The sequence below is a fragment of the Mustela putorius genome, unplaced genomic scaffold (genome assembly GCF_011764305.1).
Source record: "Mustela putorius furo isolate JIRA1106 unplaced genomic scaffold, ASM1176430v1.1 tig00537350_pilon_pilon_pilon, whole genome shotgun sequence".
NCBI classification, from domain to species: Eukaryota; Metazoa; Chordata; class Mammalia; order Carnivora; family Mustelidae; genus Mustela; species Mustela putorius.
The window spans coordinates 21,931,677-21,947,636 of record NW_025422471.1 but is presented as its reverse complement, the minus strand read 5'-3'; the positions used below and the strand labels follow the sequence as shown (position 1 = coordinate 21,947,636).

Sequence of the window (15,960 nt, the reverse complement as noted above, 5' to 3'; positions counted from 1 at the left end):
AAGCTGGGAGAGAGGGAAAGGGAGAAGAAGACTCCCCACTGAGCAGAAAGCCTGACATGGGGCTCCGCCTCTCACCTTTGATGTATAAATTTTTGGTATGCCTTTAACAAGAGTCTGGTTAGGCCAATTTATCAAGAATCCTTCCATTTGGTGATGTGGAGCTTAGCATAAGCAACTCCATTTTGGGCCTGTTGTCTTATTTTTAACAGCCTGATCTCTGCCCTGTTGTAGAACTCCAATGACAACAGTCCCGAATAAAATCTTCCTTACTGTTTTAACAAGTGTCAGAATAATTTTCTTCTTTGACAGTTCACACACACCCAGGGCTTGGGTTACACTCCAATAGTTTTCTAAACTATTTTTCATTTAACAACGTATCTGAACACATTCAATGACCTATTTCCAACAGCACTATTTTATTAGCTGCTTATCATTTCTCATATGCCACAAGTAAAATGTGACCTCAGCATCGTGATAAAGCCCTCTCAGCTAAGACCTCAGAAAGATTCGAGGGAGTGATTCTCAGATCCTCCTGGCTAGACAAAAAGGCTTCTGCAAGAATAGGAGTACTGTCACACAGCACTGATCTACAGCCGAAAGCAGAAATCTAGAAAAGATCAGTGGAGATGGCTTTTATCTGACCTATTGAATCTCACTAAAATTCCCAGAAAACACGATGTTTCTAAGAGAAATGAGCCAAAGCACCACAGCTTACACTGAGGCAGAACTATTCAAACTAAACCCACTGACTCGCAGTCATTATGGGCTGAAAGCCAGCTGAGCAAACTATTGAGCTGCAAATCAGACCTTATGGAAAAAGAAAGGAGGTTCCAGAAAGTGGTGCTAAGAATGAAGGTACTGTCCACTTGAAGACCATGCTCCCAGGGGTGGTTCCTTGGGTGTGGTCCTGTGGGTGCAGAGACTAGGACCTTGGGTGTGGTCCTGTGGGTGCTGAGAAAAGTTATCTCCTTCTTCTGATCTTAAGATCTATGTCAGCAGGGCCAAGGTAACAGAATAGACAATCCCTTTCAAAACAGGGTGTAAATATCAGTGAAATCTGAATGAGGTTGTTTAGTTGATACTTTCGAGTGCTTCTGATAACCCAAATAAGATGAGGACAAATGGATTCAGCAACATGGAGGTTACCAATGGCCTGAAAAAGCAGCTTCAGGTAAAAGGTGTGTGCGAGGCCCTGTTGCAACCGGTTCAGTTCAAGAGCCCATGGAAGAAATGATGGCAATGACAAAAGTAGAGACTTTGGATATTCCTGAATTCTCACACAAAAACAGAGTACTTAGCACGACCAAACTCACATGGGCAACATTTGCAACAAAAAATGGTGCACCCCAAAGTACAAGTGAGCCAGAAACCTGCACAGGATCGTCATCTAGGTGGGAAGATGCACAGAGGGGACAATGAAGCAAATGGCAAATTCAGAGAGACAGAAAGTAGGACAGCAGTGCAGAGTCAGGCACTGGTGGGAAGTGCCATCTAATGGGTACAGGGCTTCTGCTTTGCAAGATGAGAAGAGTTCTGGAGACTGGTTGCACAACAGTACGGATGTCCTTAACACTATGGACCACACACTTTGAAATGGTTAAGGTGGTCACTGTTATATTATGTGATATGTATAATTCACATTTAAAAAAGGACTAGAAGAATCAAGATTACATTTATGGGATGCCTGGGTGGCTCAGTTGGTTAAGCATCTGCCTTCAGCTCAGGTCATGATTTGTGGTCCTGGGATCCAAGTCCTGTGTCAGGTCCCCTGCTCAGTGGGGAGCCTGCTTCTCCTTTTGCCTGCTGCTCCCCCTGCTTGTGCTCTCTCTCTGACAAATAAATAAAATCTTTTGAAAAAGAGATTAAATTTCATACAAAGACATTTTAATAAAAATAGCAATACTATACCATGCTACTAAAGAAAATTTTAAGAACCTACATGAATGAAAAATAACCCTAGATTGGAAGACTTAATGTTAAAATGTCAACTCTTTCCAAATTAGTCTAATGACACAATGCCATCCCCCTCCCTCAAGCCTAAATTTTCAAGGAAAATATAAAAGGCCTAGAAGAGCCAAATCTTGAAAAAGAAGACCCATGTTGGAACACTTCTACTATCTTCCTTAGAGACTTGCTCTAATTCTCGTATTTGTGAGAGTGTGGCACTAGTCTAAGAATAGGAAAAAGGAAGCAGCCCACAAAAGCTGTGGGGTGGGGGGAGTGAAGGAAACAAAAAAGTTAGGTTTTCACGTTTATATTTTCATTATTAAGAATCAGAAAAGATTCTATGAGCTTGAGAGAAAGATGATTAACACCTGAAGGCAACATCTTTGGAAAATACCACCTGGAGGACTTCTAATTACAAAAAAACCCCCCAAATCAAAACAACAGCAACATAGTTTTCCATTTTAATTTTTATTAAAGTACAGAGTTAACAAGTTCTGAGTTTTCTACATAGGAAAAGACTGGTCAACTTCAGACACTTCATAGAAAAATTAGCATTCAAAAAACAAATATAAACCCACAGTTGCCTTTGTGACTCGAGGGAAGAAAATAACTTTTAAAAAAGTTACCAAAACTCTAACCATATCCAAGGCTATTATAAATTTCAAACAGTAAATTTATCACACATACTACATTTCAAATTCTAAATAGAGCAAAACATAAACCCATAATTCTGCTACAACTAGTTATTTTGGAAAAGTTTAAAAAAATTAACAATGTTACAATTATAAAACTTCCGTAAAATTTTTTTTTGCAAAAGTAAAAAAAGAACTTAAATCTTTAATATAGGAAACCAAAACAATCCTCATAAATTTCTTATAAATAACTCTCAAGACATATATTACACATCTGTTGCAAACTTTCTTTACCTGAGAGAACTTCCCAGGATCCTTCACCCAGAGTATTACCTTAAAGAGTTCTTCATCATTTTACTCACATAAATATGACTAAACTCCTAAAGAAGCAGATTTGGACATATGTGGTTTTAATCTATCCTTACCCAATTAAGTTTTTCTGAAGGAATTTTGTTTAATAACAAACAAAAAACCCTCTTTGGTAAAAGCCAAATATTACCCCTTTCAAAATGAATGCCTCTGCAAGTGACTTACTGAGGAAGAAAATTTTTAAAAGGTAAAGATCTTTAGAATGACCAGTGTTAGTTGGAAAGATCTATGTAAACAGCTATCTAGTTCTGTAGCGTAGGTCCAACATGAGAGTGCCCATCTCTGCCTGAAATGCAACACTGAGATGAATGTGTCTGAGGCTTTACAAGCATTGTAAAGATGGTGGGAAACATGGTGACCTTAAGAATTAAGCAGAGGGAGTTAGTCCTATTAGGAGACTATCCTACAGAGAATTCCATGAGCTGAGTGACTCCTGCACTGTCCCTGATTAAGGAGGACCCAGCGTTCTCTCTAGACAGGCAGGGTCGTAGCCCAAGGTCACACCCTTCTTCATTATAGGTTAAAACTGCTTTCACTTCCAAGAGGAGTAGAACACAAATGTACACTGAAATGAAATGCTATTTAGAAAGGCAGTCAAAGGAGAAAAAAAGCCCAGGTGTCTTAAACAAAGGCTCTGGAATTCCCTTTGTAGGGTAACATGAAGCACCAATGGTGATAAACTTCTGGCTAAAATTAAATAAGTACATAATCTTAAATAGGCAGAGGGGGACAATATGGGGGTGAGGGTGGGGACTAGCGCTACATGAAGGTCACCCAGAACGAAGGATCCTCTGAGGAACTGGAAATTTAAAAAGATGAGGTGTGGGGGCCCAATTGCTGTCTATTCCTGATGGGCACCAGAACCCCAAATCTCCGTAACCCCACCGTCCAACAGCCCACATGCAGACAGTCCTTCAACTCCACGAAAGAGCCCCAAACACCTCTGGGGAACAATTCTCTCAAGCTATTTCCCAAGAACGGAGAGGACAAAAGCAAAACCCGCTAACCAGTATTACAAAAACTCAATCCAGTAAGGACCGAATCGGGTTTCCAAAAGCTTTTGACAGAAAAGTCTCCAGCCTTAACTCAGATAACCCATCTAGGTATACAGCAACATTCCCAGAAGAATCCCTTCCCCCACCTAGTGTTTTTACTCATGAAAACGAGAGGGGAAAATATTTCCATATCTAAGGAATAGCACAAAAGAAACATATACACAGTTTAAAAAAAAAAAAAATTTCTCTCACATCACTAAAGGAGTCTGACCAGCAGCTACTGGGAATGTACTTTTAAAAATCATGTACAGAAAGGTGGAGGAAGCAAAATTATTTTAAAAAGAGATCAGTGAACTTACCCAATGAACAGCATCATTACAGCAACTGAAAGCAATTGACACAATTTTTCCAGTTTCTCATATCACAATAGCACGAGAATGTAGGTTCTTTACACCCACAAACATTAACTCATCACCTGAGTATTGTTTATAACAATTAATAATCATTAAAGTCGACTTATTTATATGCCCTCAGTCCTTCGAATATATTCACATCTCTCCCATCGTTCAGATAAACTTGCTTCGATTCTGTTGAGGATAAAAATCAGAGTGACCGCAACTCTATCTCTTCCATCAGACTACACTTCAAGAAGAACTTTGGGCCACAAACCAATGTGAAGCAGTTGGCAAACACGGTTTGGCTGGGTCAGCTAAAGAAGGGAACTCTGAAGGCCCTGCCACTGGCAACGAATGTCCTTTCCTTTCTGTTTCCCTAAGCTTCTTTCTGCAGGGGAAGCCTGCCAACAAAGGCCAGCCAAGGAAGAGGAGCCTTGTCAGCTGGACCGTGACCTGCCCTGAGACCAGTTCTCAAGTCACATAGTTGGCTGCCCAAAGCAGCAAGACTCCAGCAGGAAGAAAACACAATGAAACTAGTATCCCAGTTTTTGATGGGATTCTTCTCGAGGTCTTTCCTAAAGCCACTCTCGGCTTACTGCCCTGTGTCACCGCGCCAGCTACTGCCACAGTTCCTGCCGGGGGCTCCCACACACGGCCAAGTCCCTCAACCTGTCCCCGACCCACAGAGCTCCCAGGCCAACGGGCTTAACAGGGGCTGCGCATGGCGGCTTTCCATTCTGTGACGCCAGAGGACCTTTCAACTGCCAGAAGAGCTTCTGGCCTAAAATAAGAAATGGGATAAAGTTTGCAAAACAAGGCTCTCACTCATACACGAGTGCCTTTCAAAACGGAATCTCAAACATGAGAAATAAGGCATGATTCTAGAAGAATTCGTCCACTGAAGTTGTCTCCCAGCTTGTGTTCCTGGGAGGAGGGCAAAGGAGCAGAAATGAAGAATCTAATTCCCCAGACCAGCATTTTGGCACACTGAGACCCGATTCTGCCCAGCTCGGCAGGATACACTCTATTCTCAGACCCTCTGTGCCAGAGAGCTCAAGAAGACCCTTTCCACCCTTACAGGGCACTGACAGAAGCCTCCGCACCACATCTCCACTGGGGTCTCTGATAGACTTTCCGCTGAGAAAACTCTTCCCTGACTGAGGACAGACATCAACACTGAACATGAGTATTTTCTTGGGCAGCTGCCTAAAGTCAAACCTCTTACGAGGATTACTTTACAAGTTTGTATTTTTGGAAATCTCCGTGGATGTTGCTTATGGCTTAATTAAATACCCACCTCCCCACCACCCATCCTCCAACCCATCGTTTCTTTTAAGTATATTTGGCCACTTCTACATCTTGTACAAAAGGCCTTATCCTGTCAGCGCAGTTTGAGGTGCTGCCTGGAATCCTCACCTCAGCAAATTTACTCCAAAAACCACAGTGAATATTATCATTCACATTCCAGATCCAGGAAACAAGAGCCCTTTTGCTTTTACAACTTCAAAGGCCTCAAGGTGGAAAAAAAACTGGCTGACTTTCACAAGAAAAGAGAGGTGCCGTGGGCTTCGGTTAAGAAGCGACTTTTCGGGTAAGGTCCTAGAGTATTGTTAAAATTAATAGTAGAAACAAGTAAGAACGATAGCCTTCCACTGTTCAGGCAAAGAAAACAACATGAATATTGTTCTATAATCATGTGAACAACACCACAGACAGGAGTCATGATTATTGCCGGAACTCGGATCAGGAACGAATAGTACAGTGGGGGAACCACATGGTAGTGATGGCAAATTGTGCTTTTTCACATTATAGCAAAGACGGCGAGGCCAGACAGGATGGGGGACCTCTGGGAAAGGCAAGGGTAGAGAGTGAAGTTGTGATTCCCAGCACCACAGCCTCAAAGGGAAACGTCTGGGGGCCAGGAGGAAACAGCACAAGGGTGGAGTTCAAAGCAGGTGCTTCCTCTTGTACCCTATAAATACCAAGTAGCGGGGGGCAGCAGAACGAGTGCTGGCTGCAGAGCCCGCTGCAGACGAGGGTCCCGGCTGAGGTGCGTGACAAGGGTCTGCATTCTGTCAGGGGCTGAGGGTTTGAGATTTTGGCAAGTTTTTCTATTCCAAGGATAAAAATGACAAGGGCAGATTTATCCCTGTCGTGCCCCAAACTCTGTTTTGGTTAAAAAAAAAAAAAAAATCAAGGAAAATACTAGCCTAATTTCTATTCCAGTTTTTAGGGCTAACACACACACAAAATACATTATCCCTCAGGATCAGCTTGGTTTAAAATTTCAATTCTTTTGGAGTAAAATGGTTCTTTCTCTTGATTTTCCGAATTAAAAAGTCAATCGGGTGACTTTTTTTTCCCCCTCTGAAAGCCTTTTTCAGACTCACTCAAACCAGCCAGCTTTTCACAAAGCACCAGTCACGGCTCAGACCCCTGGGACACTTCTTCAAAGCACGTCACTTCCAACCTGCAGGCCGGCTCAGGTCCTCCTCACACGGAGAACTGCCGAGAGGGACAGCAGAGGGGAGCGACCAGGGTTGCCAGGTATAAGAGCACACACATCCAGCAAGAGGCCATCTTGACCCAGAAGATGGACCAGCTTCCGCTGAAGAAGGTTTCGATGTTGGCGCTTTCATAGCTATGGAAACAAGAACCAACTGTTGTCAGAGCAAGAAGAGAACAGGCAGAGGGGAGGCCTCTTCCAGAAGGGGTAAATCCCAAACACCAGAAGGGGTCTCCCTGCTCCCATAGCCTCCAGTCTTTCTGTTGTTCTGTTTTATCTTGTTTTTCCTAACAGCTCGATTCAGATACGACTCACACTATTTAAAGTGTACACCACTTCCCCACCTCTTCCCAGCCCCTGGCATTCACTGGCCTACTTTACTTTCTGTCTCTCTGGATTTGCCTATTCCGGATATTTCACATAAATGGAATCATGTGGCCTCTTATGACTGGTTTTTAAGATTTATTCATGTTGTAGCATGGATCAATACTTGATTCCTTTTTATAACTGAGGATTATCCTACTGTATGGAGATAATGTATTTTGTTTATCCATTCATCAGCTAACAGCCATTTGGGAGGTTTCTACTTTTTGTCTGTGATAAGTGATGCTACTATCAACGTGTGTGTAGAAGTTTCTGTGTGATCATACTTCTTCCTATAGGGAATATACCTGGGATTCGAACAACCAGATCCTACCATAACTGTGTTTAACATTTTGAGGAACTGACAAAGTGTTTTCCAAAGTGGCTGCACCGTGTTTATGATCCTAGCAGGAGTTTTTGTAAAAGGTTCTAATTCTTCCCATATTCTTGGCAACATCTCTTATTTTTTGCCTTATTAATTATAAGTCCCTCCATCAAGCTTGCCATGCCAAAACTTGCCAGGAATTACCAAAGCATTAGATGCATTGGGGATGCATTAGAAGCCTTCCTCCTCCTCTCTTCTTCCTAGGATGTTCTGGAAAAAAAAATCTCCCCGACGAAGCCTTCTGCTGGCCCCAGCATCCCCAAGCCCCACCTGGTATTCCTCATTCCTCTTCCTCTTTTTCCTCCCTAATAGTCAGTGCCATCTGCCTACTGCATTTGGATCACAGGCTGTCTCCTCCACTAGATTATAAGCCGGCCATTTATAAAGGGGCAGCACGTAGGAACCGCTTGGATAGTTGCTGCGTGAATGGATAAAATAAAGCACAATGAGCCTAAATGTCTATCCCATGCGTATTCTGAGTTATAACACAAAACTGGTTCAGTGAAAAATGATCCAAAAAGAATTAAAAAGAGTTTCTATGTAGTGACAGGGAAAGTGAGATCCATCATGGATTACCAACTTTAAAAAACAAAACAAAGCAAAAGAACAAAAAAAAAAAGCTGAAGGGGAAACACATATAATCGTATCTATGTTTTTTTGTTAATTTATTTCTTTTTAAACATTTTATTTATTTATTTGACAGACAGAGGTCACAAGTAGGCAAGAGAGGAGGCAGGGAGAGAGAGGAGGAAGCAGGCTCTCTGCAGAGCAGAGAGCCCAATGTGGGGCTCGATCCCAGGACCCTGGGATCATGACCTGAGCCAAAAGCAGAGGCTTTAACCTACAGGGCCACCCAGGCACCCCTGTTTTATGTTTTTTTCCTATGTTTTAAAGATTGCACAGGCTTGGGGGCTTCTGTTGTTGAAAGGGCTGCCTTTGGCTCAGGTCACGATCCCTGGGTCCTGGGATTGAACCCCACATAAGGCTCCCTGTTGGGCAGGAAGCCTGCTTCTCCCTCTCCCACTCCCGCTGCTTGCATTCTCCCTCTTGCTGTCTGTCAAATAAGTAAATAAAATCTTTTTTAAAAATCACACAGGCTTGTAAATGCACAGGAAAGGAATGAAGGAATATGCGCTACCGTAGCGCAGGTTGTGGGGCATGAGGATCAGGAAGTCCCAGGATTAAAAGCATGTCTGCAGACTGTTGAGACCCCAGGACTGTTTCTGTGTAGGTGAGCACAGAAGGACCTGGAGAAGAGTTAACTGACTCCCGGAGATTGGATCTGGGACTCCGTGTGGCTCCCAGCACTTAAAAAATAGGACTTAAGTTGATTGTCTAAAGACTGTCCCTTCTTAAATGTCTAAGACAATGGGCCACTCACTTGAACCAGCTGGTGACGGTCATCATCACATAGAGGGAAGCCAAAAAGAACACGAAGTGGAAATAGGAGTAGCTATACACGGTGCCTCTCTTCTCATCATAAATGACCCGCGGTCCCTCCTTTACGTTCTGCTGCTCTTCAGTGTCTGTGAGGCACAAAGCGAGCGCAAGCTCATTGAGTGGACACATGCACACCTGCTGCCCCCGCAGAGCCACACTCATTCATTTCCACCCCAGGGGCTGGTGAGTAGAGAAAGATGGCAGAAGCCATGTGTAGCCTTAGGCAATTTCATCCACACCCTCTGTGCAGAACCCTCACCCCCGGGACCGTTCTGCACAGGATAAATTTCCCAACCTCTCATTCGTTTGAAAAGAGCAGAAAAGAGCCCATATAAATGGAAAACCCATGCTCAGCTCAGAGGGAAGTGAAAGGGCATGACAAGTGTTTTCGAGCCCCAGGATTCTCCAGTCCAAGAAAGAAAGAAGGTAAAGCAGAGAAATTTTCAAAATTTTCATTCCTTTGAAAAATGTACTCCTCGAAGTCTCACTTAGAATTTACCTTACAGATGAGCCGGCCAGAATACCAACATGAATACACCCAGCGATCGATCGCTAAGAAAGAATGTGAAAGTAGAGCCAACAATTCACCAGCTCTGGAAGAAAACCTTCCGCTTACCATTCAAGTTATCTGGGTGTAAATCCCAAACACCTACAGACTAGAGCTGCATGGGAGGGAGGTTGTCTACTTACCCTCTCCATCAGGGCCGAAGCAAAAACAACAGCGGGCTACCTGCAAGGGCAAAACCCAACAGCGTCAGGTGGTGTTTCTACCGTCAGGAAGGCACGAAGGGCCATCCCCATGCTGTGCCAAGCCCTCCATGCAAACCCGCGGCCAGGCTCGGAACTGCGCTCATGGACCCCTTTCAAAGGATCTGACTAGGCATCTGTTCTTCCCAAGTGCTTCAGTGCTGGTGACAGGAAACAGATACGGAGGTGAGCCACCCAGGTTCCCTTCAGCGGTGCTCACTTAGTGCTCAGTCAGCTCCCTGGGAGTGCTGGGCACAGCCTCTAGACGGCAGCTCCCAGGCGTTCTCTCAGCCACAGCGCCAGCCTTCCCAGGCAACCCACGCTGAACTGGCTGCTCGAGGCAGGGAGGTAGAGGTGCAGCCACTGACTCTTGGCGACAGTTCTGATGGGTCATATCTGCTCTGGGGCCCTGAAGGGGTCAACAGAGACTTTGTCCCACCTCTGGGGCTTTTTAACTTCGCCCAATCTTGCCTCCCTCCCTTCCACCAACATTGATCCCTAAGGGACAACCTGCACCTCAACTCTGCCTTGGCAGCTGCTTCTGGAAAACTCGGCCTGAAACACAAGGTGAACAAGACTGGTCCCCCCCCTCACAGAGCTCATTCCTGGTGACGATTTGCTATACTTGCTAGGTCTGGGAGCCGGTAGAGCTGGCAGGATCAGAAACGGTCAAGCTAAGAGGTCTGGAAGCAGGAGGTCCACCTGCATTGCCGATGAAATCAGGCTGCTCAACTGTCTCTACAGAGGCAGAGGGCTAGGGACCGGGTTAGATGGAGGGGATACTTTCCTTTGAAGAGTCTCTGGCACCTTTTAAATTCTGTACCATGTTTCTGACCTAGTCAAAACAATAAACTAATAAAAAACTGGATTACAAAAAATTAATACATGATTTCAGAAAGACTCTGGTAACCAGAGTAAGAAACATTACACGTTGGGGCACCTGGGTGGCTCAGTTGGTTGGGTGTCTGCCTTTAGCTCAGGTCATGATCTCAGGGTCCTAGGATCGAGCCCTGCATTGGGCTCTCTGCTCAGCGGGGAATCAGGATCCTTGCTTCTCCCTCTGCCCTTCCCCCGCTCATGGTTTTTCTCTCTCTTTCTCAAATAAATAAAATCTTTTTTTTTTTTTTCAAATAAATAACATCTTAAACAAACAAACAAAAAGGAACATTCCACATAGCAAGACCAGCTGGGAAGTACTGGGTCGTTGGCACTTTCAGGCTGATAGTATTTGTACTGGAAAGAACAGAGAGCCAGGGACAAGGGACAAGGACATAGGAGCTCCAGCCTACATACAGCAAGGCCAAACCCCTGTTTCCCTACTACATCAGGGACACTTCTAATAGAGGGAACGGACTTGACAGAATCTTGGATCAGGTGACACAGTCTAAGATCCACTAATCATGCAGGGGGCTCAAGACATGGTATCCTGGGGTCCTAGTTCTTCTGAAACTTAACTTAGCATAAGAAACTACTAACTTTCTCTTTCAAAGGTATATCCTGTGAAACCTGATACAAGGAGAACAGACCAACTTCCGTTTTGCATGCTCTCCAGTTCAGAAGAAAACACTGGGACACTTTCCTTAGCACGAGAAGGAAAACATCCTCTTCAGTCTAACTTGGAGATGTGCTATTCTTTGGGCTTGCACTCTACACAACAGGGATATTGAAGCCGCTGTGCACAACCCCAGCAGGTGGTCACCCGGCTGTGGGGAGAACAAACGTGTCCCTTCTAGAGACCCTTCTCTTCTGTGTAGGAAGCAGTAACCTATTCAGACTCAGCAGAGCCTTCTTCTTTTTTAAGGGACAGAAAGAGCTGTTGAATGCTGCTGGCAGCCTGACAACCCCTCATAATGTTCACTGTCTCCAGGTCAGGTGCAGGAAAGACCGTCCCCATAGCCTCAGCTGCAGAGAAGAGTGTCCGTATCTGGACACATACCAGGGCTCCTCCATCCGGGGAAAGCTCTGAGGACACGGCAAGGGAGGGGGGGTGGAGGGCTGGGGGTCAGGCAGGGTCTGCAGCAGGGCTGGGAGCTGGCACTGAGCTCTCGCAGCAGAGTTCGGGAACATGGACTCTGGAACCAGGGTGCCCAGGTCACAGTGCCAGCAAATCAGAAGCTTAAGTAACTTTTCTGTCTCTCCCTTCTGTTAAAACAGAGTTTATAAAGCCCTCACTGGGTTTTTACAGGGCTGAAATGCGATCACAAATACAGTGCTTAGAACAGTGCCGGGCACGTAACAATTGCTGTGAAGTCTCAGCCATTATTGGAACCCTGTGTTCCTTCCATTCCTGGGGTCAGACTTTTCCTGGCTGCCTCCACGGAATTAGCCCTTTTCTGACCTTGATGGATGTTCCAAGGGCCCCCACAAAAGATTATGGCACAGGGAAGGAAGTGACAGGCTTCCTGCTGACCAAAAGGCATCTACTGCTAAGCCCCCTGATTCTCCGGACCTCTACTGCTCCCAGGTCCTTACCCAGAAATGCCCACCTGACCAAACCGAAGCAATGAGATAAGCTAACGTGTAGACAACGCTCAGCAGTGTGGCAGGGAGGGTGCTCATTCCTTCCCTTCTGTGTTATACCTGTCTGTGGCCTCCATACATAGCACGACCCTAAGGTTATGTGTAACAGCTGTTCTGGAGAAGAATGGACTAGAAGTTAACACACACACACACACTCCATTGTGACAGGAGGAAAACGCAGAGAGCAGCCCAACAAAGCGACCCAGGCCTCGGATGGGAGAGGGGGAGCAAGGCCACAGTAGAGGCTGATTCTGTTGGATGAAAATCAAAGATTCATTTTAATCCCATTGTCTCTACATTATTTTTTTTCTGTACAAAAATTGTGTTCTTTCCTGAGGAGAAAAATGGGATCATGGAATGCAGATCAATAAAGACACAAACACACAGAGCCTTCCTGAAAAATGGGTCTTCTGAGATGAAGCAGGGCAAGGGAGGGAAATGAACTTACTTCCAGTTCCGGAGCTGCGTATCGCCCCTGCAGAGCATCAGAACTTGACCTTGTCGTCGATGTCAAGCTAAGAAACAAACACACACATTATATCCCATCAGAGGAAGGGCAGAGCCCCCTGGCCAGTGCTCTCATGAGAGGCTCACCACGTCCTCCAGCTCTGGCTCCTTAAAAAGAATTGTCTGTTTCAATATTCCACTTTACTCCAAAACTGACCGACCAATTCTACAGTTGTCTTTTTACACAGATTGCATTAGATCATTCTAAGCAAGAGAAGTTTGTCAATAAAGAGATAAGGTATCTTTTGGCCCTATTATCTTGATTTTCACCTCTCCTCCCTCATAAACCAAGCCAAAAGGATTTTCTGATTTCCATTTTATCTTTCCACAACTTTTGATTAGTCTCACTTAGAAGGATCAAAACCAATGAAAGAACCCAGAGATGGCATTAAAACAAAAAAGGCAAAGGCATGGAAAGCAAAGGTCACAGTTATTTACTATGATAATCAGCCTTTGGCAGAACAAGGTTTTCTGCTCGGAAATTCAACATACTAGCTATCACTGTGATTAGGGAAAAAAAAAAATTCTTCCCACCACTCTCCCTATACCCAGAGAGTAAAATATTATAAAATCTGGCTTATAGGGGTGAAAGAGGTATTTCTTTGGGGGGGGAAAAAGGGAATAGTTTAAGCAAACAGAAATGTATATAACACTCAGGGTTCTAACAAACTCTGTAAGTTCATTTAGCAAATATTTACTGAAGGCCTGCCATGTGTCAGGCCCTGTTCCAAGCCCTGGGGACTCAGTGAAAAAGACAACAGTCCCTAACCTCTTGCATCCTCTGTGCCAGCCTGGGGGTGTGGGGGTGTGGCCATGGGAGAAGCAGGAATTAGCAGACTCATTTCAACCAAATAAACCCCATGAGGCAACATGCCTTCTCTGCTCATTCTCATGCTCCTTCTCAAAGACAGAAGAGATCAATGAAATGCAAATAAACAATAAAAAGCCTTCCGCACAAAAAGGTCCTCTGGGATCCAAGCACACTGCTTCCTTTGTGGGCCACTCAAGTCCAATAGCATCACTTTCACTTCTGCGCGAAACAGATGGGATGCTGATCAAGGCCCAACCGCCCCTGCTTCCTGACTTCAAGCCTTGTCAGAGGAATTTTAGAGATCCTTTCCGACGGCGGTACACCCCAGAAACACATTCCCCTCGCTCCTGCATGTAAGAGCGTGCTGTATTTTCTGCATGTGAGTTATGATTTAATAGTGTATCATTTCTGTGGAGGAAAATGTAACTTTTTAGAAAGATCAATTTTTTTTTTGCAATTTTCACCTAAAGGATGGTATTCTTTCTTTAAAAGCATTAGAATAAATACTGTACTTTTGCAAATTTCTTTGGAATAAAGTGGTTTCAAGAACAACAAAGCTTTTGATTCTGGCACCTCTGCCAACTTACTTCCATCATCAGAGAGCACCGAATGGGGAAGCTTTTGTTCTTTTTTCTAAATACCTATATTCAATTACTCAGCAATCAAACGGGATCTTGCCATTTCCAACAATGTGGCTGAAACTAGAGCATATTATGCTAAGCAAAATAAATCAGAAAAAACAATTATCATATGCTCTCACTCATTACTGGAATTTAAGAAACAAAACAGAGGATCATAGGGGAAGGGAAGGAAAAATAAAACAGGATGAAACCAGAGAGGGAGATTAAACAATAAGAGACTCTTAACAAACTGAGGGCTGCTGGAGGGGAAGTTGGTGGGGGGATGGGGTAACCGGGTAATGGGCAATGAGGAGGGTGTGTAATGTAACGGGCATTGGGTCTTACATATGACTGACGAATCACTAACCTCTACCTCTGAAACCAGTAACACACTATATATTAATTAACTGAATTTAGTTTTAAAAACAAATAAATACATTCAGTTCATCATTAATGACAGAGAACTTCTACAAGTAAGATGCCATTATAAAATACTATTATAATTCAGTCATGGCCTTCACCCAGAAGATACTCTTTTTGGAATTAACAAGGACACACTGTTTTCCCAAACTCCTTAAAAGCTTAGGAAATTCTTATTGTCTGCACTCTACTACTCAGACCCCGCTGTTTGGTGAATGCAAGACACATTGCTGAACAACAACTCCTGGATTATGCAGAAGCTCTTCCCTTCCAGGGCTAAGGCATGAGCAACTTTCACCCACTGCTTCTGGTGGGGCGCGGAAGGACAATGATCACATTTGATTGGGACGGGGCTTCACTGTACAGACAAGTCATAGCCCGTTGACTATCTCTAGCCCCCACTCACAAGAATCCAGCAGTGCCTTGCAGCTATTGCGAAAAGCAAAAAAGTTGTCTCCCGTCTGCCCATCCCCCACCATCACTGCCATGCCCAGGGCCTCTTCTGTATTGGCAGAATGACTCAAAATGCAGGTGGCCCTCTGCACCTGTTTCAGCTGCTTTTGGAATTGGCCAAACTCTCCTAGATCAAAGAAAATCTCTAGAGAACAGGTCCAGACTTTCCTGTTGGGAGACCATGGATTCTGCTCCCTGACAAACTTACAGGGCCCTCAGGAGATCTCAGGACTAGTCCTACCCTTTGTGTGAAGTTTCAGTTAGGCCCCCGATGCACAGTATAACTGGTGACTCACAGCTCCCAAAGGAGATGACAGTCCTATGTGAACTGAGGGGGGAGGCCTGGCCATGTCCCTAACGTACAGCCAGGAAGATTTCTAGCTGGTAGTTGAGGGAGCAGCAGGATTCTCAAAATAAAGCTTGTATATTCCTCCTTCATTTTTTTTTCTTAACTTGTTCTCCTTTCTTAAATAAAGGTAGCAGACACAGAATGCACCAAAAGAACAGACACCATGATTTGCTAACTCATCTTGGTTTAAGCCAATCTTCTCTCCAATTCTCTTACCAACCATGTACTTATTTCTACATGGTTGGCCTTATTGCCATGAGTGTTTCATTTTGAATTAGCAAGTTGTTTCACATTTAATAAGAATTCTCAGTTTTTCTCATTTCAAATTCAAATTCCTAAACATTTAAATAATAAATTCTCATAAGCATGGTTAAAACTGAAATAGCTGGGGCCATTTTATAGCACAAATACCTTCTAATAATAAAATGAGGCAAGGCACCCAGCTTATGGTTGAACCTCAGTGAAAGACCTTACTCCAGATAATCCCAGGGGGAAAAATTA

At 44.2% G+C, this 15,960-nt stretch overlaps 1 protein-coding gene across 1 annotated transcript in view; it reads right to left on the bottom strand.

Moving 5' to 3' along the window:
• Positions 1-2,399: 2,399 nt before the first annotated feature.
• SERINC5 (serine incorporator 5) overlaps positions 2,400-15,960 on the bottom strand; it is a 110,311-nt gene continuing 96,750 nt past the window's right edge. The window contains exons 9-12 of the mRNA XM_045074539.1: positions 12,748-12,814; positions 9,723-9,762; positions 8,974-9,118; positions 2,400-6,979 (exon numbers count right to left, since the gene is read on the bottom strand). Of these exons, the coding sequence (XP_044930474.1) occupies positions 6,832-6,979; positions 8,974-9,118; positions 9,723-9,762; positions 12,748-12,814 (400 nt within the window). The 3' untranslated portion in view covers positions 2,400-6,831. The remainder of the gene's footprint in view (positions 6,980-8,973; positions 9,119-9,722; positions 9,763-12,747; positions 12,815-15,960) is intronic.